This window comes from Diplotaxodon limnothrissa, linkage group LG13 (genome assembly GCF_057381915.1).
Source record: "Diplotaxodon limnothrissa isolate DT_005_m linkage group LG13, D_limnothrissa_male_GT1.1, whole genome shotgun sequence".
NCBI lineage: Eukaryota > Metazoa > Chordata > Actinopteri > Cichliformes > Cichlidae > Diplotaxodon > Diplotaxodon limnothrissa.
Genome location: NC_140608.1, coordinates 20846108 through 20871528, shown reverse-complemented (window position 1 = coordinate 20871528; position 25421 = coordinate 20846108). Strand labels below are relative to the sequence as shown.

The following is a 25421-nucleotide window of genomic DNA, read 5'->3' as shown; positions in this document are numbered from 1 at the left end:
TTTATTCCAAACACATTAAAAGCTTAATCAGTCTTCTGTCTACAGTATCTATCCAAAAGTAATATAAAATTCCTGCAGGGTATACCAGCTAATGAAAAAGTAGGTCAGAGGACTACAGTGCCATATGTTCCCAAAAGATCAGCACTGATCACACTCCTAAACTCTTGTCTGTTGTCTCTGATGTTTTAATTAAATGTAGATGAGCAGGAGGAAGAAAAAGATATGCAACACTGCAGCAATTTTCGTTCCGGGGGTCCCGGAGCTTTAGGAGTTTGAATAGTTGGAAGGGGGTGAAAAAAATAAAAAATAAAGGATTGCGTGGGTGCAGGAGGAGGTTGATAGAAGAGGGAGTAAAGGGAGGGGGGAGAAAAATAAGGGAGCAGTGGATTAGTGAAACTAAATGAAGAGATGATTCAGTGAAAAGTTGGAATTAATTTGCGGTTGTCAGTTTCTCTTTCACAGTGTAGTGTTCAGGGTATGGGGCGTCTTCCCCCACCTCTCCTTGGATCCCACCGCTTCCTCCACATGCCTTGGCCCAGCTCAGCTTGGCTCCCCTTCAGCCCTGCATGGCCCCCTTTCCACTCCACTGGGAAGCAGACATGCAGAGGACTGTCGTAAATGCTTGGCTGCAAGACTTCACAGACCGCAGTCTCATCTCCTCCTCCTTAGCTCTCCATTGTTCTCTTAACCTGGTTTTACTGTCTGGCGTGATGTGCCGAGACCCCCCTGGTACCAGCTCAATCCTGGTTCAGCACACCCCATCTACTTCTTTCAAAGCTGTAAAGAGCTGGGCAGATTTTGGTCCGGGCTTCGTTACAGTAAGCCAAGTCCCTGCAGGCATATATCCAATCATTTCAACAGTTCTCTGGCTTCAAAAAAAGAGCTATAAGAATTCAGGCAGAAGATCAAGCAGTGCACTGCAACAACTGGCCTGTAAAGTGAGTTCAGACTCTGTGCTAACTGCTCCGAGGTGAAATACTGTAGAGCAAACATACAGCCCACGGCCAAAACAGACTTAACTAAGGGATCACAAAGCAGATTGGTCTTGACAGCTCTGAAGAACTGGAGGTCTCTTTCACTAAGCAAAGGGACGCGACACGCTCAGGCAATCAGGGACATCAAGTCTGTGGCGTCCCAACAACAATCCCAAGACCCCCACCCTCTCTCTCTTTCTCTCTCGCTCTCACACACACCTCTCATTTTGGCACTGCAGTGGAATGTAGCTGCTAACGGCTCGGTCCCATCCCGGTGCTCACTGAGAAGCTCAATACAATGTCTCTTTTCAAAGGAGAAGCTCAGATAAAAGCAGGCAACTTAATTGCCTTGGCTACAATAGAAACCTCCCTGTAAGGCTGTCCCATTTCCCCTGGCAATTAGGATTCACTTCCCCCCCAGGTACTTGTGAACGAGCCGTGGGGGCCGACTCTCCTGCGACTGAGCCGTGGCACGAGGACAAGATTCCACCTGTCGTCCGCTAGTTGTCTACAGGGTGTTAGGACATGATGGATTGTTTCCCTGGTACTTACACTACTTGGATACAACGGGAAGTAAAGGAGGCCAATATTAGTAAGAAAAACAGCTTTGGCAACCTATCCAAAGATAATACCATTAGGGAAGTACATATACAAATAATTAAGCAATGTGGAATGTTCCCTATAGATTTATTAACACATGCACTGTGACTGCAGGTTTCTGGATAATATCAGACAAATGCAAGAACAACAAGATTACTGGATGTAAAAATTATTTGCCATCTGATACCAGCTTGTTTATCTGAGATTTCTGGCACTCTTTCAGAAGACCGAGTGGCTGTAAACCAAGGGCATCTTGTGCCTTTGCCTCTGACTGAACAATGAACCGCTTATGAGCAATAATTATATGGTGAAGACGCTGGTTAGCCAGCTACAGCGGTAAGGCCTCAACGGTGGAGTTTTTCACTATGATTAAAGCAGAATAATTAGCTCTAATAACTTCCTGCTTCACACACACCATCTCCTGCAGGTCATGCTTGCAGAGAACGAACAATGTTTTTGCTTTTTCCCGGGATTCCGTGTCAGCAGCGACGTGATGAAGACGCCGAGGAGCGTGAGATGACCGCACTCCTAAACATGCGTGTGTGAAATGTGCACGCTTGAACACAGGAATGACACACAGACGCAGGAACACAGAGGGGCTGTTTGTCAGATTAAACTAAGAAGGAACTGAGTGACAAAACCACCTATTATAGGCTCATTTGTATGTACATCACAGCCTCTCTTTGTATCGGAGTAAGATGTGTTGAGGCGCGCTTCTCGGCTCCTCAATGAGAGAGTGACAGGCTTGCAGAAACCCAGCTACCCCAACCCCCAGCCCTAAAAAACCCCAGTAAAAAACCCCGCCTTGAATGAGATCTCTGCAGTGGTTCCGCTAAAATCCGTTCGACATTAGTATGGACAGCCACTCATTCAGAGTGGGACGGCCAACATACATGACAGAAACAAAACAGCGCAGAGGAAACGAGGCTGGCGAGCACTAATGAAATGGTTCAATTAAACAGCACTCCAGAAACCACCGTCGGTTTGAGTACACACGTAAGATTGTGTGAATAAATTAAAGTTGTAATTACAAAATCAGATCATACGTTCTTATCACCAGTACTGATTAATGAGAGAAAATGTGCTGATGGTTCATTTAAATCCTTATGTATGATGATGTTCTGCTCACTCACAACTTGCATGTGTGTGTGTTGCTATGTGAATAATGTGGATTAGTAGGGATTATTATACAGCAGCCCATTATTAATGGTCCCACTCTAGTTTAAATCGCACCACCCTTTAGCCACATTCGCTCTGGAGCCCCTTTTCAACTCCTTCAGTCTGTTGAAAACAATGAGACCGACTTCTACAAGCCCAAATCCAAAAATATTGGGATGCTGTGTAAAATATGAATACAAACAGAATGCAAATCTCATAAACCATCTCATATTTTATTCCAGAGAAGATGGTGATTTCTGAATCATGCTGCTTCTATGGATCATAGAGCCTTGACCTGCAGTCGTGGGTGGCGCAGCAAACTGTGTTCGCAGGCAATCATTTGTGGAAGTGTTTCCGGAGCCCACGCAGTGATTTCCATGACAGAGTGGTCACTGTTTTCAGTGCAGCACCGTCTGACGGTCTGAACATCGTGGATATCAAATATTGTTCCTCACGCACAGAGATTTCTCCGCCTTCTCTGATTCTTCTGATGACGTTATGAACTGTAGATGATGAGATATTCTTTCCAAACTGTTTGCAATTTTACATTGAGGAACATTATTCTGAAATTTTTCCACAATCTGCAACAGCTTTTTGCAAATTGGTGAGCCTCTGTACTTCTCTGGAACTTTGCCTCTCTTGTTCTGTTTTTCTTTACATTTTATGCAACGTTCTGACATTTTTGAATCTAGGATTGCATAGAAAAATGTATCATGACTTCCATTATGTTTTGGACAGCTAACCCATGTGATGCAACACTGGTAAATCTCTGACCCCCCCCCCCCTTACTTGTAGTTTTCTCAGAAATATCTTAACACTTATTCGATTGATGGATAGCATTTGGTGCAACGTTACATGTAGCACAAAATCATCAGGTCACAATCAAAGTGCAATCATTAAACTGTGTCTGAGAGCAGTTTTTGGACTGACAGGAACATTCACACTGAGGTAATGTATGAGGTAATATATGTATTTCGGCAAAGGGAATGTGGAAAAGAATTACAATGGATCCAAAACAGACAGAACTGAAAGGAAAATATTTTTAGGGTGCTCAGGATCTCAGGCTGGAACAAAAGTTAACATTTAACAAGACAGCAGCCCAAAAACAGTGCCTCTGAAAATCTTTGTGAAAGTCCCAGAATAGATCCAAACCTGGTCACCACACAGCACATAGGAAAGACTTAATAACGGCTTTCAACTGACGCTCCCCACAATTCTGCCAAGAAGGACGAGAAAAACCTCCAAAAAAAAAAAAAAAGGTGTGCCAAGCTCGTAGGATCACTTCCAAGAAATCTCAAGGTTACATTGCTGCAAAAGGAGCTTTAACCAAGTGGAAGGACTTTATACTTAAACTTTACAAATTATTCTTCTTGCATTTTTATTATGGAGTGCTTTTTTCCTATTGGGGGGGGGAGGGGGGGGGCAGATTTCACAGCGAGTCTGAAAAAAAACTTTAAAAAATGCTGCTGAAAACTAGATATCAGTCTCTTTATTCTTCTTCCAGTGAAGAAAGCCCACACTTCCTTTGCATGCATAGCTAAACCCAATAACCTTGCATATTTTCCTATAGGAAGTTTAGAATTCAGAGTGGTGATATGCCTGCAACATGCTGTTCTGTTAGTGCAAATGGGATTTACTCACTAAAAGCTCTGATGAGTCAAGGACGGTCCACTTTGGCTAAACTCTCTCTTGGATCTTGTTGGCTGATCAAAGTCTTCTACTAGCTGAGACTGTAATCTCCTAACCTCACAGCTAATATTAATAGGCCCAGGAAACCACACTCCCACTGGCAAGAATCTCAGACAAACAATGCCTCTATCTCCCACAGCTCCCCCAGATCTCCCAGCTGTATCAGCCACAGGTTAAGTGTTTCATTCTGTCTGTGTTTTAATGGCGCGCTGGGGGGTAAACATTCACAGTGACCAAAAAACAAGTCATGGCTTCAGAAAAGGCATTTAAATGAAAATCACTGAATCCTGTGAGTCACACCTCTGTTAAGCTTACATGCATTTCCAAAGACGGATCTAACACCTACGTGTCATGCATTTAGCACATGAAAGCCCGCTGCGAGAACAAACAAATGCGCATGCATGGATCACAAAAGGCTTGAGTCCAGGCACTCTTGACACTTGGTAATGAGCCCACACAATCTCCTTACCAGTCATCTGCATCCATCAGTGACACACAGGGGGCGGATTAGATGGACTGCATCCATCACCTGACAATGCACGCTATTCCTACAGGCTTTATTCCAAGGAAACCAGATCTGGAGCACTCAGTTTCCCTCCTCTGTGTGTACATCTGTGAGTGTTTTCTGGGCAGTTGTGAGCATAGGAACTAGAAAATTAGATCTGTGACCCATGAAAAGGGACGCTGTGTACTCAGCCTGTCGCTGCCAAAAAAATAAATGAAAAAAAATCCCTATTTCAAATTGTTACTTGGCATAGCAACCATCACCTGCATGCAAGAACATCACATGTATAGTCACCGTGCACAAAAAGCTGCACAGGATGAGCAAAGACAGGGATCAGGCAAATCGCAGATCTCAAGACACGAAAGGTCAGCCTTTCCCTGCCCGAATTATTCATTTAAACCCACAGAGAGACGTCCGCAAAAGACTGATTCTGTTACAAATGTCTGCTTCAACACATCTCCTGCAAGGACCAAGTGGTCCATAATAACTGCCAGTTCTAATGGACGACTTGGCCTCTGCACATTAGGTATTTAAAAGAGGCAAGAGCACTTTTTTTTTTTTTTTTTTTTAACTGAGTGACAGATGAAGCTCCTAAGCCGCTGGAATTTCCAGTTCTTCCAAATGGTGTAGCTGTGTGAAAGAAGAAAGGAAAACTGTTCCCAGCTCTATAATCTGTGTCATGTCATTTGATTAGTTAAATTTTTTAAAGGGGATTTCTAAAACAGAATGGGGGGAAAAAAAGTTTTAAAAAGTCATAAATTCAAGCAAAGCCTGGCAAGTTTAAGCTCAGCAGCTGTTACAGTGTACATCTCAATTATAGCATGAAAATTTCCCACATTAGGACTCTGGATGCTGTTGATTGTTGAAGGAGAAAAGAAAATGTTATACATTATTAAATTTGGAGCTAGCCAGGTGGTTTTACAGCCTGTGGATGCATTAAAGAGTAGTTTACACTTTATTGCATCTTGGTAATGTTCGGGGTTTGAGCACAGGACACCGAAACAGCTCTTCATGCTGAAATGCACCGATTAGGATATCTTTGACCTGGGCTCTAATTAAATGGTAATCCCCTTTAACAGACAGCAACAGCTACCCAAATCTTTTTCATCCCTCCATGTCACCCCGAGGCATCCCCTGTAACATAAATCTCGCTCTCCACCCGTCGCTCTAAGCTGCTGAAAGTCGCAGCCCCCGAGAAGCTGCCACTGGCTGCAGAGAGGCAGCTCGCATTTCAAGACAAAGCTCAATCCTCTGTCAGAAAGGAGACACTTTCCAAAGCAGCCCTGCCATTTATCAATCTGGAACCTGTTTTTCTGCCTGTTTCCCCGACTCACACCTCCACGCTGAAAAGCTGCCCAGGAAAGCTGCCTTTCGCCAAAGAGAGACTAACACGTTGCCAGGAATCACGCTCAAACCGAGCTTCTCCACTGGCTGTGCGTGACTGGACAGCGAGTGGACCCCGCCTATATTCACCTCTGCCTCATTTCCCTCGGCCCTGAGAATGATGTGTTTTATTTTAACGTGATGAAAAGAAAAAGAAAGAAAAAAATCAATTAAACTTCGCAAAGGTATGCAAGGTGACACGGCCTCTGTTTGAGTTTCACACAAACAGAAAGAGATAGGGTCAAGGTGGGCTGACAGCGTTTGCGTCAGCGCGGCGTTCGTTCTGTAAAGTTTGAATAAACTACAATTTCTGTAGAGACTTTTGCCCCCCGGCACAAAGAGCCCAAAAATTTACATCCTGAGAGTTATCAACACTCTAACAGTGCGGCTTTTGTCCGAGTACACGCACGATTAAAAGCAGCTGAGACCGTTTTACAGAATAATGACACTGTGTCAGAATTTAAAATCTTGTTAAACACACAACAGGGATGCAGCTTGTTGCAATGGGGTTTCCTGTGTGAAATAACAAGGTGGGGAAGAGGCGAAAAAAATCAGATAATGATCTTGTAAGGAGCAGATTTGCCTCGTTTTAAAGGTCAGAGGTCATCCTATACTACACAGACTCCGACTCTGGCTTACATGTCAGTTACAGTTTGCCGTGGCTTACAGCTGAGGGTCAGGATAATGGTTTTCTCCCGTGCTGTAACAAAGACAAACTAAACTCTGAGGCACACCCAGCCTCCCTGCGTGACTTTCATTAAAGACAGCTTTCTGCCACTTGTGGATTACAACAAGGAAAATATCCGAGCTTTGCAACTCAATATTCTGAATGTATTCTATTACAAGAACCCGCCTCTTTCCTGAGGCTAAGAAAATGTAAATCTCTTGCAACATCAGTGTTTTGTTGAACGGACAAATTACAAAGAAAACACTTGACATTAAGGGAGGGAGGGAAAAAAACCTACAGGCTGGCTGAAAGGTATGTGCGATGTTTTGTTGATTTTGCATGAAGCCATGATTCCATCTGGATTAGCAGAGCTTTCTTGGATTGAGGCCAAAAACAAACAAACCAAAAAAAGAAGATCAGCACGCTGGAGATCAGTCTCCTCAAATACCTTCAGTCAGCTTGTTTTCACATTCCACCTGCTCGCTGCTCCGTGCGCTAAACGAGTTAAGAGAAAATGGCATTGCGAGCAATTTCCTGTCGTTTCCGGTCTGAAGACTGGAGCACAGTCAAAGGTGGTGTTGTTGTCTTTGATGTTAAACTGATAAGATAAGGTCTGATAAGACCGTGTGCTGCGAGGATGGAAATCACATGAAAACTCCAAGCGCGAGCTAAGAGCAGATGTCTGTGAAGGTCGATGTTCACCTTCACTGGCTCCTTTCAATGTGGAGGAGTAGCAGCTCCGCTCTGAGTCCCTCCCAAATGATTGAGCTTGAGGGTGAAAGGCAGGTTAGCCTCTCGCACCCTGGTGACCCTGAACTGGATAAATGGAAGAAAATGGATGGATGGATCCATCCAAACCCAGAGGTCTGATCTTCTGAGACACCAACTCTTTTAAAGACAAAAGCTAAAGCTGCTGAGTTTGGTAGTGTATCCTGTTAGCTTTAGTTCCTCTTAACTATTTTTACACATGAATGGAATAAAGAACCAAATCTAACAGTTGACACCTGTTTTACTTGTTCATCTGACTCCCCATATGTCCATTTATTAAGGTCGGCTAAATCATTCACCACTGTAACTTCACTGCGCATGCCAAGTTTCAAAAAAACCATGGAGGTGCACGGCAAGCTCGAACAGAACCCAAGTGCAGCACTGATGACATTTGTGACTGCCGACAGCTCAAACTGCGAGTGAACGGAGCTAAAAGGACACTTAAATCACAAAGTGGAAAAATCAGCAACTGTTTCATGTTCATTCACTGAAGCGTCCTCATATTCCACCATGACATCCTAAAAAAGGCCCCTGTTTATTAAACGAGTAGTGTGCGCTGGCACTAACTCTAACAAGATCTTTAAAAAAAAAATTACCAAAATAAGAAGCATATGGTTTCACATTCAATTACTGCCATTTTCTCTCCAGCTCTCATTTTAAAAGAACCACTTGTTCTCCACTAAACAACATCTTGAGGCATCATCTCACCACAGCCCATAGCGACCTCAGGAACTAGCCACCTTAAAGCAGACCTCATTCGTAAAAACAGACCTTAAAGGGACATCAGACGCACCACAAGATCCTGTGAAACGTAGAGCTTGTGGGCATAGAGCAGAAAAAAATGACTAAAGTCTGACTCACAGCGAGGACAGTCAATCCACTGAGCTCCCTGTAAAAACGGCAATAAATCACAACTGCATTTTAGCGTCCAATCCTATTCAAATTGTCGACTTACAAATACTTAAATAAAACTGAAACGTGGGATTAGTAACAGATGACTTCCTATGAATGAAAATCTGTTTTTTAACCCACATGTGCTTTAAAACTACTCAATCCTGCGTCTGAAAAGCCGAAGCAAGACCCTGCATGCAAGTCCTACATGAGCGCAGAGTTATAGCGCGCTAACCTGCAATGTGTGGCGATGTCCTCTTTTTACTTACAACAAGTAAACTCATGCAGCCTCTTGTAATGAACAAATTAGTGCTGTGATTTTATGACGCTGTAACCGCAGAGCAACATGATATCATGGCGACACTAAACATGAAGCTTCTCGTCTTGTACGGTTGAGTTTTCCCCCCTCTTGTAAGTTTCAACAGAGAAAAAGGCAGTGAAAACACCTGGAAGGGGGCGAATTTTACAGCCTGTACTTAACTAATTTAATTATCAGCACAGAAACACGGGCCCTATCTCGGTCGCATCGCATGACCGCGGAGAAGATCAGGATCACAGGACGAAGCTGGCGAGTGCCAAGATACGATCGCCTCGGCGGAGTGAGTGACTTCCTTTGTTTACTCGGACCCACACACGCAGTTCTTCATGGGACTGATTAGGTTAGTTCCCTTTACAGATCCGTGTTTTTGGGACAGTCCTTGATCCGAGCAAGAACAATCGCTCCCCTATCGTTAGCTCACAGCTGCGCTGACCAGTTGCTCTGCATTTCCTCTGCAGCCCGCCTACCCAAAGAGCGCCCGCTGAAATGTGATGTTTCAGGAAGCCATTTGTAAAACAAAGTGAATCTGGAGCAAGCGGATCCCCCGGTGTGTGACCCCGACCTTTAATCATTCATTACACTTTTTTTAAAACTTCCAGAGTGCCACTCGGGAGCTCCCACTTCCATCTGTGGTGGTTTAAAACCTGCAGCTCTTCCTCACTCTGAAGCTGGTTAATGCTCATTAGAGTCCATCTGCATTGAAACCTGAGCAGGTCTTTAGGGGTGCGACCTCAGCTTCTCCCTGACCCTCCACCTTCTCGTGGCCTGATATCCTCCGGCTGGCCAGATTGCCCACACTCCTGCCACAAATTTAAGTCTTCATTAGGACATTTACAGGAGCGCGGTAAAACACTGTCTGAATTTATGGCCTAACGACTAACGGCTTTCACTATGATTCACAGTGATTTCCATGCGTGGAATGAAAAGGAGGAGGCGGCGGCTTTGCTTTGTGGCTGTCTGGTTTTGAAGTGTCAGTTTAAAGGCTCCGCTTGTTATTTCAGAGGCGGGAAAAAACTATATCCAGATTTACATCAAAATCAGTGCTTTATCCAGCTCTCCACGATGTATTTTTGCACAAAATGAGACATATTTAAGCCTTTTGGTTTATGCAGCTGTTTGTCAATGTGTTCCCACTAGGCGTAAAAATAAAACCCAAGCCTGCTGGGGGTTTCTGCTACCTTCGCTAAACATTTGTGTACAAGGCTGGACTTAAAATAAGTAACCTGAGTGTGGGTTTGTAGATGTGTGTGTTTACTGAAATAAACAGGGCGCACAGACCAGCGGTTCTGAGAGACTTAGGCCCCGTCGTATGGCTTCAATCCACTCAGCATATTCTCTGAACCTCTCTTAACGTTTCCTTGCTCTTGGGGAACTCGCTCATGTTTAATGCCTTTTGAAAAGGCGCAGAGTTTTAGGAAGAGTTACAATGCCAGAAAAAAGATCAAACAAAGGATGTGAGGTGGAGAAAAAAAGCTGCAGGACATCCAGCTCTCCCTCTCTCTCCTAAGAAATGAGAAACATTTGTGTGTCTATGAATAGCAGTGCTTGTTTAATTCATGACTAGCTTCGTTTTTTTCTGCAAGGTGCAGCGTAGTTTGGCCCCGGCAGGCTGAAAATCTGAAGCCTTGATTGTCTAATGAGTGAAGCTGATGTAAAGATAGCTGAGGTTTCATCAGGATACAGTGCGTTTGCCGCGCTTTAACATTTAAAGGAATCGATTTAAAGCGCAACAGTCTGTCAAACCCGACTATTTAAGTGGAAAGGTGTGCCAGCTTCCCCTTGAGGTGTTGTATAAATCACCATGAGGGAGCTGCGATTGCAACATCCCAACAACACTATGTGAAAAGGAGCACACAACCGGAAAATACTACAGCTCTGTTTTTTCCACTTTGAAAGATTTCGGCGGGGGCGTTTCTGATCGTTCTGCGAGACACCTACAGTACGAACATGACATTTATTGAAAGCACGCCACGGGATTTCTCGCCGTTTTTACATCAAGAGCGTGAGACATGGTTGCAGAGCCGGGCTGGTTTTTATCCCTTGACAGCATGCTGCCGTCCGTGAGAATGTTCAAAGAGCCTGAGCGAGGGATAGCAAAGGAGGTTCACCCAGGGCTCGTGTGTCATCTGACCTCATTTCTGAGATGGACCCGGGAGGTTGCAGGGAAGGCAGAGGTGTAGCTTTCACTACAACCTTTTCTTTTGCTTCCTGCAAAATGACAGGACAAGAGGAGGGAGGGAGGGAGGGGGGATGTGTGCACACAATGGCAGAGTAAGATGTCTGCCTGGAAACCATCCATGGGGAGATGAAAGAGCACCGGTGAAGTCATGGTGCAAAAACGCAACGGGCAGAAATACGCGGCTCCATCTCTGAATAACGAGTGAGAGGAGCATTCGATTACAAAGACAGGGAGAGCAGGAGAAAGCAAAGGGCGCATAATGCTACAACGCATGGATGATATGTTAGCGCATGCACAGCATTCATCATCTGGGCTGGACATTATTAAAAGGTGCAAGGACTGCTGCAAAGGTCTAAAAGATTATTTGAGAACACATCATTTCAGTGCAACAAGAAAAAAAGAGCAAAGTGGGTGTCCAGTTTGAAAACTGCAAGTCTGAACTAAGCTCCTCCGCCGACCTGCTTCAACACAAACAAAGCTCTTGATGTAAACATACAGATAAATATTCGCAGGTGCACAAGCATGTCGCTGTGTGTTTTACATCACCGCATTCATGTCGAATGCGGTGATGTAAAACACACACTTAAACAAAAAGTCTATTGTCTGTGTTTACATAGTTTAAAAATTCCAGTGGCAGTGGAAACCCCACAGCACACGGTCCCCATCTGCACCACAGGAAGTCAACAGCCAAACAGCCGCTGGCCTTCTCCTGTCACCACGGCTCCTGGCCAGACCCGTAGGGAGATTGCAGTCTTCGCCCGCCACCCTGACAACACACGCACGCTCAGGCTAAAACCAAAGCCACACAGTGCTCAGCGAGGAAAGAGAGGACCTTGGTCCTTTGTCTGGGTCCTAACCTGGATGAGGACACAGAGCAAAGGTGAAAGCTGCAGCAGGGGACAGAGAGGACTCTGCGGAGATCCTCATCCGCTCTGACGCAACACCAGGAGGAAGCAACCACAACAAAACATCTATTTCCTCTGCTATCTGGCACAAACCCAGGACCATTGTCAATTGTCAGACACAACATGGGCATTTCTGTCTATCCTCACCTCTACAGATAAGGACAGGAAACACTGTCCTGCGCTCCATAATCGGCCAGGTTGTGTCGGCTGGCTGCACCTGCACAGAGCAGCCTATTGTAGTGGTGTGTATAATGTTTGTCCTCTGTAGGGATTGAGTGGTGTGGGGTTTTTCAGGGCAAATACAGATATTGTTGACTGAGGCTGGTAATAACAATGTCTAGATTTCCATTTTCATTTCACCCACAGACAGCTGACAAACAAGGAACAAAGGAATAGTTGGTGCCAAAATATTTAGTGCATACTTTCTACTAGAACATAACAGCACTGTTTTGCAGGTGTTCATGAAGAACTAGGTGGTTTTGACCTTCTTTAATAACCAAATAAATAAAAGGTGGGAGTCACCAGACACCACATGGTACAATGTTATCACAACACTTCACTCATAATACGATATTATTGGGGGTTTTATCCAAGAGGACAAAGTTATCTTCAATTCTTGGTTTATTTGGTGCAAAATAAGATTGTCATGCATACAACACTGTCACTCGCACTGCCGTCCGTCTGCGATTAAATGGGCACATAATGGTACATTGCAGATTGGATGATTTGTTAGTGCATGCACAGCATTCATCGTGTGGGCTTGGCAGTATTAAAAGGTGCAAGGACTGCTGCAAAGGTCTGCCATCAGTCTGCGATTAAATGTGGTCAAGTCGGAAATTACATGCTGGTAATTAGATCCATTTCTAATAATAGAGCAATGAACTGTTATAAATCATCAAAAACTGTACATCTGCTGCTGTCTGCATACACAGAAATTCACATTTAACAGAAACAAGCAACTTCCTGCCCTGTAAAATATAACCAGAACACAACCAGCTGGCAGCCAGTTGACTCGAGTCCCTTCGAGTTGTGTTCATTGACAAACGTTGACAGTCTGTGTGCATTTATAAACTAGGCTTCGATTATTTAAAACAGCATCAAAAATCTCTGAGGGTGACTGTAGTCAGTCCAAGTCAGACTGCAACTGTCTGCGGAGAGGTTGGTTTTTACCAGGCCAGCTGCGCGGTCCAATTTCTACTCCTGTGGCTCAGTCTTAGCTTGCACTGAATTAGCTTCGCTTTGTCAAGCTAAGCTAATTAAGAAAGTGTATCCAGTAATGCTGCACTGATTTTTTTCCCCGCCTCTACAAATGATAACTTTAATCCTCCTTTTTCACAGAGATGCATTGACTGCCCATCCAGGGTCAATGCTCAGCGCCCTAGCTGGCACTCTGCCTGACTGAGCGGTCAGTCTCACGCACCTTCTCATCTTCTCATATCTCACGATTGTGAGACGCTAGCAATGTCACAGTCCGTGCACGCTAACACCCACATGCCAACATGCTGTTAAAAGACACAAAGTTTGTAATAAGTGCAAGTATTCAAGGAGGGAACTGCCACAAAAACATTCAGGACAACAAATCTAATCATTCACTTAAAACAGCACCAACCAGCTGAATATGCTCAGTTTGAGGAAGATAAAACGTGAAAGTGGCTGTAGCTAAGGAGAGCCAGAGCTCAGAGACAGACAAAGGCCAGCAGGCCCTGCTATCTTCCCTTGATATGAGCACTGATAAGCCCAAAACAATGAGGAAAACTTTCGAATTCATGGCCCTACAGAGAAGCTGTTCTCTGTAGTTGGGGGAAAGAAGCTTAAGAAACCAGATTAAATTACATCAGACCAAAGCAGCAATTTTTAAATCGAACTATTTATACATATATAGCATAACGGTGGGTGCACAGTAACAAACCACTGAGAGAAGACCCTGTAACCTCCTGCAGTTTTGGGGGAAATTGCAAAGTTTAATATTTTCTTTCATCATGAACATGAAATTAATTGAAGAAATGTTGATTTTACATTGATGTATGTACAGTTATAAGTCCAAAAAAGAAAATCATAGTGACATTTTGTCAAAGCCAGTAATGTTTTGTAGTATTATAGAGAAAAATGAGATTTCAAACCATTTATTTTGGGCTGTGAAATTATAACGGAGCATAAGGGGTACTGTGTTTTTTCAGTACTTACTACCTGTTAAAAAAGGTTTCCGATGCAACTATTAAGACCCCAAGTGTAGATAACCGAGAAGAGATGGACTGAAGTAATTTATGTTGGAAAGCTTTTATGAATTTTTGGTGTATTTGGGAGTAGGGATGAAGAGATTCTGTATACTTCTTATTTTCTCTTAATGCAGCACAATTCCTAAAAGAAAAAAGGGATACTCGGATCAAATTTGCCCCTGAGGAATTTTATTCTTGGCAGTGGAAAAAACAGCTTTAGACTGGTGAAAAATAGGCATCCAGGGAAACCCAGAGATGTTTTTAATTCATTGAAAACACAAGAATTTTTCATTAAATATACAGTAAGACAACAAGACAGAATTAAATTTTAATTAAACTTCAAGAGCTGACCCATTCATCACAAAGTCTGCTCAGTAAAAGCTAGAATAGTGAGGAAGGAAGGAGGGAGTGTAGACTAACAGGAAGGATGTTTCTGCAGCAGATGCTCCAGACTGGTGAAAACAAGTCAGAAAACAAGCGAACCGACTGAATTTTCCGCTCCTGACATGACACCTCGCTGCTGGACAGCCTGGAGGTGTTTTGGTCAGGAGGACATGAGCCCGAAACAGAGTGAGGAACCAGACGCCTTTGAATCAATACAGACAATTTGTTTGGACAAAAAAAACAACATCCCCAAAGCAGCTGTCTGAATAAAACACAGCTGCACGCTCATTTCAGCTGAGGAAACATCGAACAAAGGCATAGTTTTACAGGGAGGGGGAAAAAACCATCATGCTGCAAACCTACTCAGTTATTCTGACTGTGCTGTGCCATCCCCTCTGTCGGAGTCGATTTTTAAAAAAAAGCACTGAAGTCTGGCTTAACGTAGACTCGGAGGGAGGTTCAGATAGAGGACAGCAGAAAGGAGGACGGGGGTTTAAAGGGATTTCAGCATTTGGCATAGTTTGTGCGACTGGAAGGAAGAAAAGTGAAAAGGGGCAGAGGAGGGTGAAACGGTACAGCAGCAGTAGCAGCAGAGCAGGAACAAGATGAAGCTGGGGATGCCGTGGAGGTTGTTTTACATAATTAAAAACCACAAAATAACTACGCTTGTTGTGTAATGAGCTTCTCTCACTAGCGGTGACAATTACTGTCTGCTAACACAGAACAATGCGGGCCATAATGTGCAAATGCTGCCTGAGCGTGCACGGCTGCAGGAGGGGATGTACGGCTGTAATTATGCACGCCTGCGTACCGAGACTCCGGTCAGCAGAGGTTTCACTGGCCGATTATGTCGCCATTAAATAAATCTAGTGAACGACCGCCTTCGCTGTAAGGGTCTGATTACAGGGCAAATCCCACGCAAATGAACAAAAGTTAATCGAGTGTGTGCAATCCTGAAAAAGAGGCCTTAACAGAGTAAAGATTAAATCTAATTCGAAGTATTTTCACGCTGTTAAGAAGCCCATAGTGTCATACCCACTGAGCACGGCAAAGCAGTGCAAAGAGCAGAGGTTTAATCCTGGTTAAAAGCGTCAACTGCAAGAGGGCAAATGAATGAATTACTCACAGGGCCTGTGGGGTGGGGGGGGCTGTTCTGATGTTTGGCTTTAAAGCCAACAAAGCTTTCTTACACTTCTGGCTAAAAGTCACCTTTCTTTTGAACACTAGCTAGACTTTATGAGAAAATACAAACCAATTCCTTTCATACTAACACGACACAAACCTAAAGAGGTCAATTACTAAGAAAGAGTTTGTTGTAAAGTTAAACCATAAGCAAATATATTAAGCAGAACTTTGGCTGGAGGTAGAAGATGCAAACAAAGGCAACGACCAGTTAGTTTTTCCGCTATCCATTGCAATATTTAAACCAGCTACAGATGGACAGTAATAAACACACAGAAATGAGCAGCTGGATTTTTCTTCGCCCTACGCCACAGACTGAAGTCCGCCTGCCAGAAATGTAAATACGAGTCACGGCAACAAAGACCTCAGTCGGTTTGATTGGTCCACTTGGTAAGCATATTAAATGCGATGCCTCCTTTAATAAAAATAGTCATGTGTAATGGGCTGTAATTGCATCTGGCTTGCACGATGCTAATGCAAGCCATCATCCTGCTAATGTAGCCACATGTGTCTCTCTTGCTCCCGTAGCGCTGTGACTGCTCAGTATCGATTAGCTTCAGTGAGATCAGCTCAGTTTCAGTCGCCACTGTTTTGCAAAGAAACTCGAACCGGTTGCATTAAAAACCTCAGTGTGTAACAGTAAAGCGCTGAATGACAACGAGAGCAAAAGGAGTCGAAACTAAGACAAAAACAAAGTCAGAGACAAAAATAAAAGCAAAGCTGGAGCGAACTGTGACAGATGCATGGTAATATAATCTAAATGTCTTCAGCTCTCAAAGACTCAATTAACAAGGACTGCCCTGGTGCTCAGGAGTACCAGCTGTCCCTGTTTGTCACTTTGGGTCAATAACTCTTACAGTTAATTGTAAACACGTCTGCACACACACACATAAATCTCTAAGTGAGACATCCCCAACTTTGTCCCCATATTTCTTTCAGTGCGGTATTAAAGAAAACGCTTTTGAGAAACACTGCTGTGTTGAGATATTCTTCTACTCTTCACAGCTTCGGAGAACATGAGCGGTACTCTAGTTTGCACCTCAAATGTATGAGCGCGGATTCAAAGGAACCGGGGAGCTCTAAAACATTCACAGCCACCCTGCGCCAAGAGCTGATAAAGCCACCAGCTTCACTCATACATTATGCTGGCTACATCAGTAAATCCCAGCTGCTCAGCTTTAGTCAGGTACCGGGTCCAGGAGGTTAACACTGTACAGGCTGCCATGGAGACAGACGTGGCCCTCCTGGAAGCCACGGCAGGAAGATGAAACGGCAACAGCAGGAACACGGCCAAAAATAGCAGGAGGAGGCTGGACGATACGAGAAATTAGGATAGAAACAAAAATATGCAATCTACTCAAAGAAAAGAAAGTCTTCAGAAACAACAACTGGTCTGCCCGCAGGGTCAGTCGGAGCCAGCTGGAGATCTGAAGATCAAACATCGCTAACGGCCTTTCTCAATAAACACCAGTGGCCTTGTCAATCTGTTTAAATCCGCTGCCGTGCCAAGGAGGAGCTGAGGGGTGACTGAGAGCCCAGTGTCACTCTGCCTGTGGCCTATCGCTATGATGAGTTCATTCAGCCTCAGGACGCAAAGAGTTAATGGCTGCTGGGATTATGCAATGGCGCCCCAGACGCCTTTTCTCCTCTCCTGCCCTCCTTTTTCTTCCCCAACTCCCCTTCAAACGGGGCGCAAGCCAAATTAGGCATTCCTGCACGTTTCAATCAGATGCATTTGAATGCGACGTTAGCTCCGCGCATGCTTTGGCACCAATGCGAGAACAAAACAGGGGTTTTGTTTCACTCCGAAGCCTCCCCTCGCCAGGGCCTCGCACCTGCCCTGCAGGGGGAAAAGTTGTAAGGATTTACAACCGTCTGAGCGGGTTACAGCTGCAGTGTGTCAGGCTAGTAAAAACACATGTATTTCATCATTTAAGGTAAATGTGATACTACAGGTTATCACTAAAAGCAGAAGGGTGATTTCAGCCACGGCAGATTAGACAGGGTGGAGGTGAAGGATGGCAAGAAGATGTCACGCACGTCATCTGATAAGAGAATAATAATGTCACATTAGTGAGACATCAAGTGAACGAGGGAAGAAAACCTGATCTGATTTATTAGATTAGTTAGTTCACTCTTTCACCTTTTCCTTCACAAGTGAGACCGGACCTGGGAAAAGGATCAGGAGATAAGATAATATACAACACCCCAACGTAAACACCCTCAATGCAATCTCAGGCAGGCCTCATGTGGGCCAAACCTTCAACAAAAAAACAAAAGACCCTGCACATTTTTACTTTTATAAGGTGGATTTTCCAGACTCTGTCACAACAGTGATTACTTTCCCTTTCACTGCAGCGACTGCAAGACAAACAGCACAAAGTTAGCGTTCTTGTTAGAAAGTAACTCTCCAGGAATGTGTGAAGGCATTCGACCGGCTGTGAAAGCTCATTCCAGATGACGCCTAATTATCATAAAAGATGGGAAAAAAAGTGTAGCTGAGTAGGTGCGTCTGTGCTTGTCCTTTTCAAACTCAAACATTTCCCACCTTAAATCTTAAAAACCTCTAATTTAGATCCAATCCTCTAAAATAAGACATTTTAACAAGTGTTGCTTTGGCTAATCAGACTTACCAGTAGAGCCCAAACAGATGTCTGCTGGTTACACAAATAAAAGAAGTCAAAATGAGATTCATTTATTACAGGATCTATAACAAGTCAATGGCGACCAATGAAAATAACTCAATTAAGACTTGCAGTTTATTTTCTGTCTATTGATTGTTGACTAATCACTCATCACTGCTTTCTAGGTGTGTGTGTGTGTGTGTGTGTGTGTGTGTGTGTGTGTGTGTGTGTGTGTGTGTGTGTGTGTGTGTGTGTGTGTGTGTGTGTATATAAACTAACAAAAAAGCCCATCTGATTGGAAGATTTCACCACTTGAGCTCTGATAAATTTGCCAACTGGGTAGGCAAGTAATTGAAAACGCTATAATTTCTGTGCATAACACAAAATAAGTAAAGGGGGAGTTAACCGCTAGTCCAGTCCAGACAGGAGACAGAGCCGTAGAGGCACCGAGTCGATAAACAAGAGCGATCCTTCCACATGAGACGGTCGAGCACAAGAAGCAACAAACCAAATGCAACAGGAAACAAGGAAAAGGAGACGGGAGAGCTACAAGGGTTGATTCCAATCACGACCACAGGGCCTTGCAGCAGGAGCCAGCGCAACCACACGCATGCACAGCATCACAGAGACATGCACGCAGCACTCAGTGGGTCATTACAGAAACAACAGGGGCTGCAAAGAGCAGTGGTCAGTATAAAGAAAATAAACCTGCACATATCAGCAGGTAAGCTTCCTTAGGCGCACATACCAAACATTAAATGTCAGCGCCTGGAAAATAGTAGTCAACACTACATCTTATAAGCTATCACATCCATCTTTCTTTCTTTACTCTCCCTCTGGGGCTGGTGAGAGTGTTGTTTTTGGCAACCACTGATCCATAACTTCAAAATGACTCCAAACAACTCATTTAGCTGGCAGGAAAACTAAAACGAAAAAGAGCTTATTCCCCATAAGAAAAATAACATAAAAAAAGAAGGCTTTTATTGACACAAGAGAGACCATGTGCAGAGGCATCACAGTGACATGCGTTTGCCAGCTGACAAATCTTCAACAGTGCTGTGTGCCTCCAGTTCCCAGCATCCTTAAAGCTGGCACACCTAGATCGATTTCGGGGTCGCTGGAAGGACGGAAAACCGAGATGATGAAGACGCATCAATTTAAAAATGACATGGACCCCAGTGGGTTGCCATGAGTGTAGCCTCTGCAAGAGTGCAAGAAGATCCTCCCCCCTGGGAAAAGAGCCTTCCATAATGGGAGTGAATGCAAGCCGGCTTAGGAAAACAGGGGACCGTGGAGTTCAAAAGGCTTCACCTAAACCTGAATAAACACGGCTGATAAACGACCAGAAATAAGAGCCACCGAAGACGCTGAGAAATCCTCCCCCCTTGTTCACACAACCAGTGCTACCAGTTAAAGTCTCCCATATGCACAAATGCGCCGAGACCCCGATCTGTACAGACAAAATCCGCGGAAGACATTTTGATACGAGAGCGTAGATAAACACAGGTGTTACTCATTATATTCATTAAGGCCCGGTAGCTAAATACAGCAGAGCTTTCATTACTTTCATTGCACGCCTTTGTTTACCTACTCTTTAAAGGTCTAAACGGCTGCTGGGACATTCCTCTCCTCTTTGCTTTGTATCGCTGGTCTATGCTCTAACAGGAATGGTTTGTGCTATTTCACTGCTTCCAAGGGGTTTTATCAAGTCTGCTTATGGGTCCATTTGCGTATCAATACTTCAGCTGCTCCCTTTCCCCCCTCCCACTCACAGAAAACTGATCGGGAATCATCGAGGCTTCTCAGTGTCAACACAACTGTTTAATTAACAGTAGAAACTGAAAATAGTAGGAAAAAAAGGTGCGAGTGTGACTCAGATGAGCAAAAGCTTCACTGTTGTGACACGCCACCATTTATAACACTTACAGGCATATGAATGTCACAGACTGGACCTGTTCTTGATTCTTGTTCTTATTGACTAACCGGTAAACCGGCTGGGGCTGTATTGTGGCCAATATTAACACGAGGTATTGATAACTGATAACCATCAGCTTATATTGAGAGTATATTGCTCAATAAATAACATAAATTGGAGAAGAGAAACCCAGATCGTTTGTCTTTGTCACTGGGGTATTTGGGAGATTCTCAAAAATCAATTACGATAAAAAGGAGATGAACAAATATTTGTATTTTCTGTGTTTATTTTGCTTTTGCTGATATTTATTTCTGACAGAGTAAAAAAAAAAAGAACATTTTTTGAGTGTTTAATCTTTTCATCATATCTTACCTAACTGCAAAACTGAAGGCACACAGATAAAGGTCAGCCATGGACACTGGGAAGTTTCAACAGGCTGATCAACAGAGTGTGAACAAGTAAATAAATAACTACACATAATACATTTTAGGGAACTCTGTATATTTTAAGTGCGACTGAAAGAAATATCAGTATGGGTCTTAAAAATCCTAAATCGGGGGATCGGACTAAACAAGGCAACCCAGAGACCAAAAGAAAGTCAGTGCCATTCAACGACAACAGGCCAAATTACCAATGGCAACGCAACTTAATGTTTTCTAAACTTCAAGGAGAGCGACTGAAGCACTTTTGTGTAGGCGTGACTGATACTGTTAATAGAGATGACAGAAAACAGGGTAATGACATTACATTAGAAGGCCACCTAAACGAACTCTGAAACACCCATCAGCTACAAAATGAGGCATGAGGAGTTTTTTATTACTGAAAAGAAAATTTACCATCAGATCATTAAATAAGTGGAATAATATAACACGTGTAGAAAGGCTGCTGTTAGGTGATGCATTGCACAGCACAGATGTTCATCGGTCTTTCTCAATATCATCTTGTGATGAAATTTCAAAATGCATGAAGACAATCATGCTGCGGTCTGTACTGCAATCCAATCAAATATATATGGATTTTTTATTTTTTTTTTCACATTCAATGGCTCAGTTTCAACACAGTTATTAGAAACAGCTGCGCACGCCTCTGACAGTAAACAGACAAATTCCAAATTCAACACAATGCACTTCTGTCTTTGTTTAGTCTACATCCCTCCATCCCCTCTGACTTTAAGCATTCGGAGAATCCGCCTTGTGTGCAGCCAAACAGCCTTCAACCCCAGCAGGGCTAATAAGAGGCAAGCGTATGGATTTTAAAATAGAGCAACAGCAGGTGGGTACGCCAGCGAGGCATCCTCACAGCCACTGGTCGACTTTCCAGGATAGGAGAGCTTTGGGATACTGACATCTTGCATCCTTCTACTTGAAACCTTCTTCCCCTTTTTGAGAGATGAACAGATCCAGTGCCGTGCTCTGTGGTTTGCGCAGTGTAGCAACAGCGTTTTGTTTTATAGCAGATTCTGAAAAGCCGGAGAGAACATCCACACAGTAAACAAAGTCTAAACTCAGAAGTGATTCCCAAGAAGAAGCTGGACAGGATGTGCATTAATCATCGCAAAATGATGATTATTAGCGTGATAGAGTGATTTTCTCCAGCTGCCCGAGACAGAGAGAGGGAGAAAGATCAAAGACGAGGGCCTGACAAGAGCCGCTCCTCTGCAGCCAGCCCAGTCATTTTTTCACATAAATCTTTCAGGACGGGGAGAGAAACAAAGAGGCAAAGATGATGAAAAATACACCATAGATGAGCAGATAAGAGAGATGCTGCATTAACGTTATGGACATTGACTGGATGAGTGGCTTTCATGTACTCCAGAGGGCTGCCACGTCACGTCGGCTACAAATAGAAACCAGATCAACAGAGGAGCAGAGAGCCGAGCAAAGAGTTATGACTGCCAAGTCAAAATAAAGACAGATCTCAGTAAATATTTGGCCACAGGAACATGGAGTGTTTGGTGCGGACTGCTTCATGTGGGGAGTAAAGATCTCTGTGGCGCTTTCACCCATTCAGAGGCCCCCTTTTTTTAAAAAAAATACAAAAATAGGGCATTCCTAAGGTTGGGTTAAAAAAGCATGGCTGTCGTGAAGGTACCTGGCTTGGCTCTATTCATTCATTTTATAAACATAAACCCACTGCCTTGCTTGCCTCCGTCTCCCCTGCTGCTGCCTGCACACAGAGGACACATTCATCCCCCAAAGCGGGCACCATGAGGAGACTGGAAGGGACGGAGGGGGGTGGGCACCAGACACACTTCAACTTCAAGGAATTTTTCAGCCACTTTTGACCATCACTATCTTTTTTTACCCCACTTTTTGTAGCTCCTCTCCACCGTCACCCATGATGGAGCGTGCCAAAGCTGAGAGGCAGCTCAAACACCCAAAACAGAGTTATGAATATGATAATCAAGGAATGGCGTATCCAGTGTGTTGTGTGAGGTTTGAAGTATACTCAAGGGAACACATAATGACATGGCAGGGCTGCTTCAGTGATAGATTACAACCAGCTATCATCCCATCATTCCCCTCTGCTGCTGCAGATGAGAAATTTAATCACTGTGTAATTACAGTGATATGCAAACAGAAGAGCTGCAGCATTGTGAGAAAAAGAAAGTGTTTAACAATTTCAAACCTTTCAATTTAAAAGCATTTTTACTCTTCATCCCCCCCGCACTCTAACTTCCCTAAAGTTTTCTCTCAGTCCTGGAACAAACTGCCTTTCTAACTCATAAAATCAAGTCTCCCCCCCCTTAAAAAAAAACGGGCTCAGTGGGGGAGGGGTACCCCCCTTTTCCTCACTGACCACCGCTCCCTGCCCAACAAAATTTAACTTCTTTAAATTTCCACTACGTACAACAAACACTTTCCTTGCATGAATGAAAAAGTCATCAAGCATCACCTTTGACTCTCTGTAGCAGCCCTTCTTTGCACGGAGTTCCAACAGTGCACCAACTTCAACCAGCTACATAAGTAGTCACAAAAGCATGGAGGTCCATGTTGGCTCCACCAGCACTTATTTATGTTTTTAAACTCCTTCTTCTGGAGTTACAGTATCTGGATGCTCTGGAGTAAATAAAACCCATATGTGCTCTGCTCGTAGTAGTAGTGTAGAGGAGCTTGTTACCAACCTTGGAGGCAGATAAAGCCCACAGCATACATCATATCCACCGGCATTCTCCTCCTGGTAGTCGCAGCGGGGGTTCTCCAGCCTTCCCCCCGCCGGGTCTCGCTCCCTCCTCGTTGATCCATGACCGTTCCGGTGCTCGGCGGCTTCCTGGGTTGCTGTTCTCCGGCGGCTACGGGAGAGCCGCAGCGCGAAACACAGGAGCAGGGGGGTGAGCGTCAAAGAGATCCGTGCGTCACCGTGTGCTTACAGGTAAACCAACACCGCTGCCTGCGCGGCTCCTCCCGGGAAAAGCGAGACGGCCTGCTCACCTGGTTGTTCCGGAGACTAGCGAGAGCACAACAGAAACATGTGGGGTGGACGCTTCGGGTTTCAGGCTGCTCACACAAAACGAGTGAACGAGTTCAGACTGAGATGCCCCGCCGAAAGTTTGAAGCGAAGTTTAAACTTCCAGGTGGCTCGCAGGGGAGGGCTGCTGTGAATTTAGGCTGCGGTGGTTCATTACAGCCCGGTCTGTGTTGCCCGCCGTGTGCCCGCTCTTAGAGCCGCTGGACCACCTCGCTCTCCAACAAGAGGGAGTTTCTCTCCGCCGTGTTTCCAAGTTGGCTTCCTCCCACTCGCCTGGGTGATTTTTTTACTCCAGAGTTAAGTGGGCGGAAACAACATACGATAGTTCCTGTCGGAATTTTCAAAATAAATGTAACAACAAGGACCACTTTAAATACCGAGTTTTCCACAATTTCTCATTTGTATATTTTAACCTTTAATTCATGTATTTTAATTTAGTTTATCAGTCTTTTCATGCTGGGTGAGGCCAGTAATAGTCCAATAGATCATTATCATTATTATTATTATTGTTATTATTATTACTACTACTACTACTAGTAGTAGTAGTAGTAATATTTTTATATTACTACTGCACATAATAAATAAGTTAATTATTTATTAACTTATTTATTAATAAGTTAATAAATAATTTATTATTTATTAACTTTACTCGTGTTTTTAAATAATTACGTGTTCAATATTATCGAGACACTGTTTTCTATGCCATTGATGCTGTTAAGTAACCGGCATGGAAAAACAAATGTATATTATTTTGAAATTAAACTTCCCGTATCACTCTGGTTACTTCACGGGTTATTCCATCTTTTTCCTCGGGTGCAGCTTCCGGTGGCCGTGCCTGATGTGGGATAAGGAATACAACACCGCGACCCTCTGGTTCAACCTGAGCACTGTTACCTTATACAGAAACCTTACATATCACTCAAATAATTCAGATTTTTATTCAAATGTTTTATATTTTCAATATCTTAAAGTTGTTTTTATGCAGAAGATTTACAAATTGAACATAACTGGTCCAAAAGAAACACATGTCAGATTTTTTTCACTCTGTAATTCCTGCACGCTTTTACGTGTTTGCATATTACTAACCTAATTAATTACTATCTCTCAGTTCGGTGTTATGCATACAAAAAGCATCGATTCACAACAACAGTCGTCTTTATAGCTTAAAGTAAAGACTCTACAATACTGAGGGGACCTCACAGACCTCAGCAGGAATGCATGTCCCTGTTAACACCTTCTGTGAGTTCACATCACTCTGACCACGAGGTGACGGCCCCTTGCTGGCGCCACCGTTGGGGATATGTGTGGGCCCAGAGCCACGTTGCTGGTCCACTTGGCCCACGGATGACTGTGGCTGACAGAAACACTTTAGAGGATTAATAGAGGGTTAGTAAAACCTTTTCAAGGGGGCAGATATAGAAAACAAGTTCATTCACAAAATGAATTCCTGAGGGAGGAAAGAGAGGCAGTAGTCCCACTCTTATTTGAAGTGTCTGAGGGCATGGTGTCAGCTCCCATGCAATAATTAACTCTGCTGCTAGTCACTTACCTCTTAGAAACAGGAAAAAAGGGAATCCGGCAGCTCTCAGCAGAA

General features: G+C 43.9%; 1 protein-coding gene across 1 annotated transcript in view; it reads right to left on the bottom strand.

Moving 5' to 3' along the window:
* ptk7b (protein tyrosine kinase 7b) overlaps positions 1-24084 on the bottom strand; it is a 70798-nt gene extending 46714 nt beyond the window's left edge. Inside the window, exon 1 of the mRNA XM_085369478.1 lies at positions 23484-24084. Within this exon, the coding sequence (XP_085225604.1) occupies positions 23484-23604 (121 nt within the window). The 5' untranslated portion in view covers positions 23605-24084. The remainder of the gene's footprint in view (positions 1-23483) is intronic.
* Between the last annotated feature and the right edge of the window lie 1337 nt (positions 24085-25421).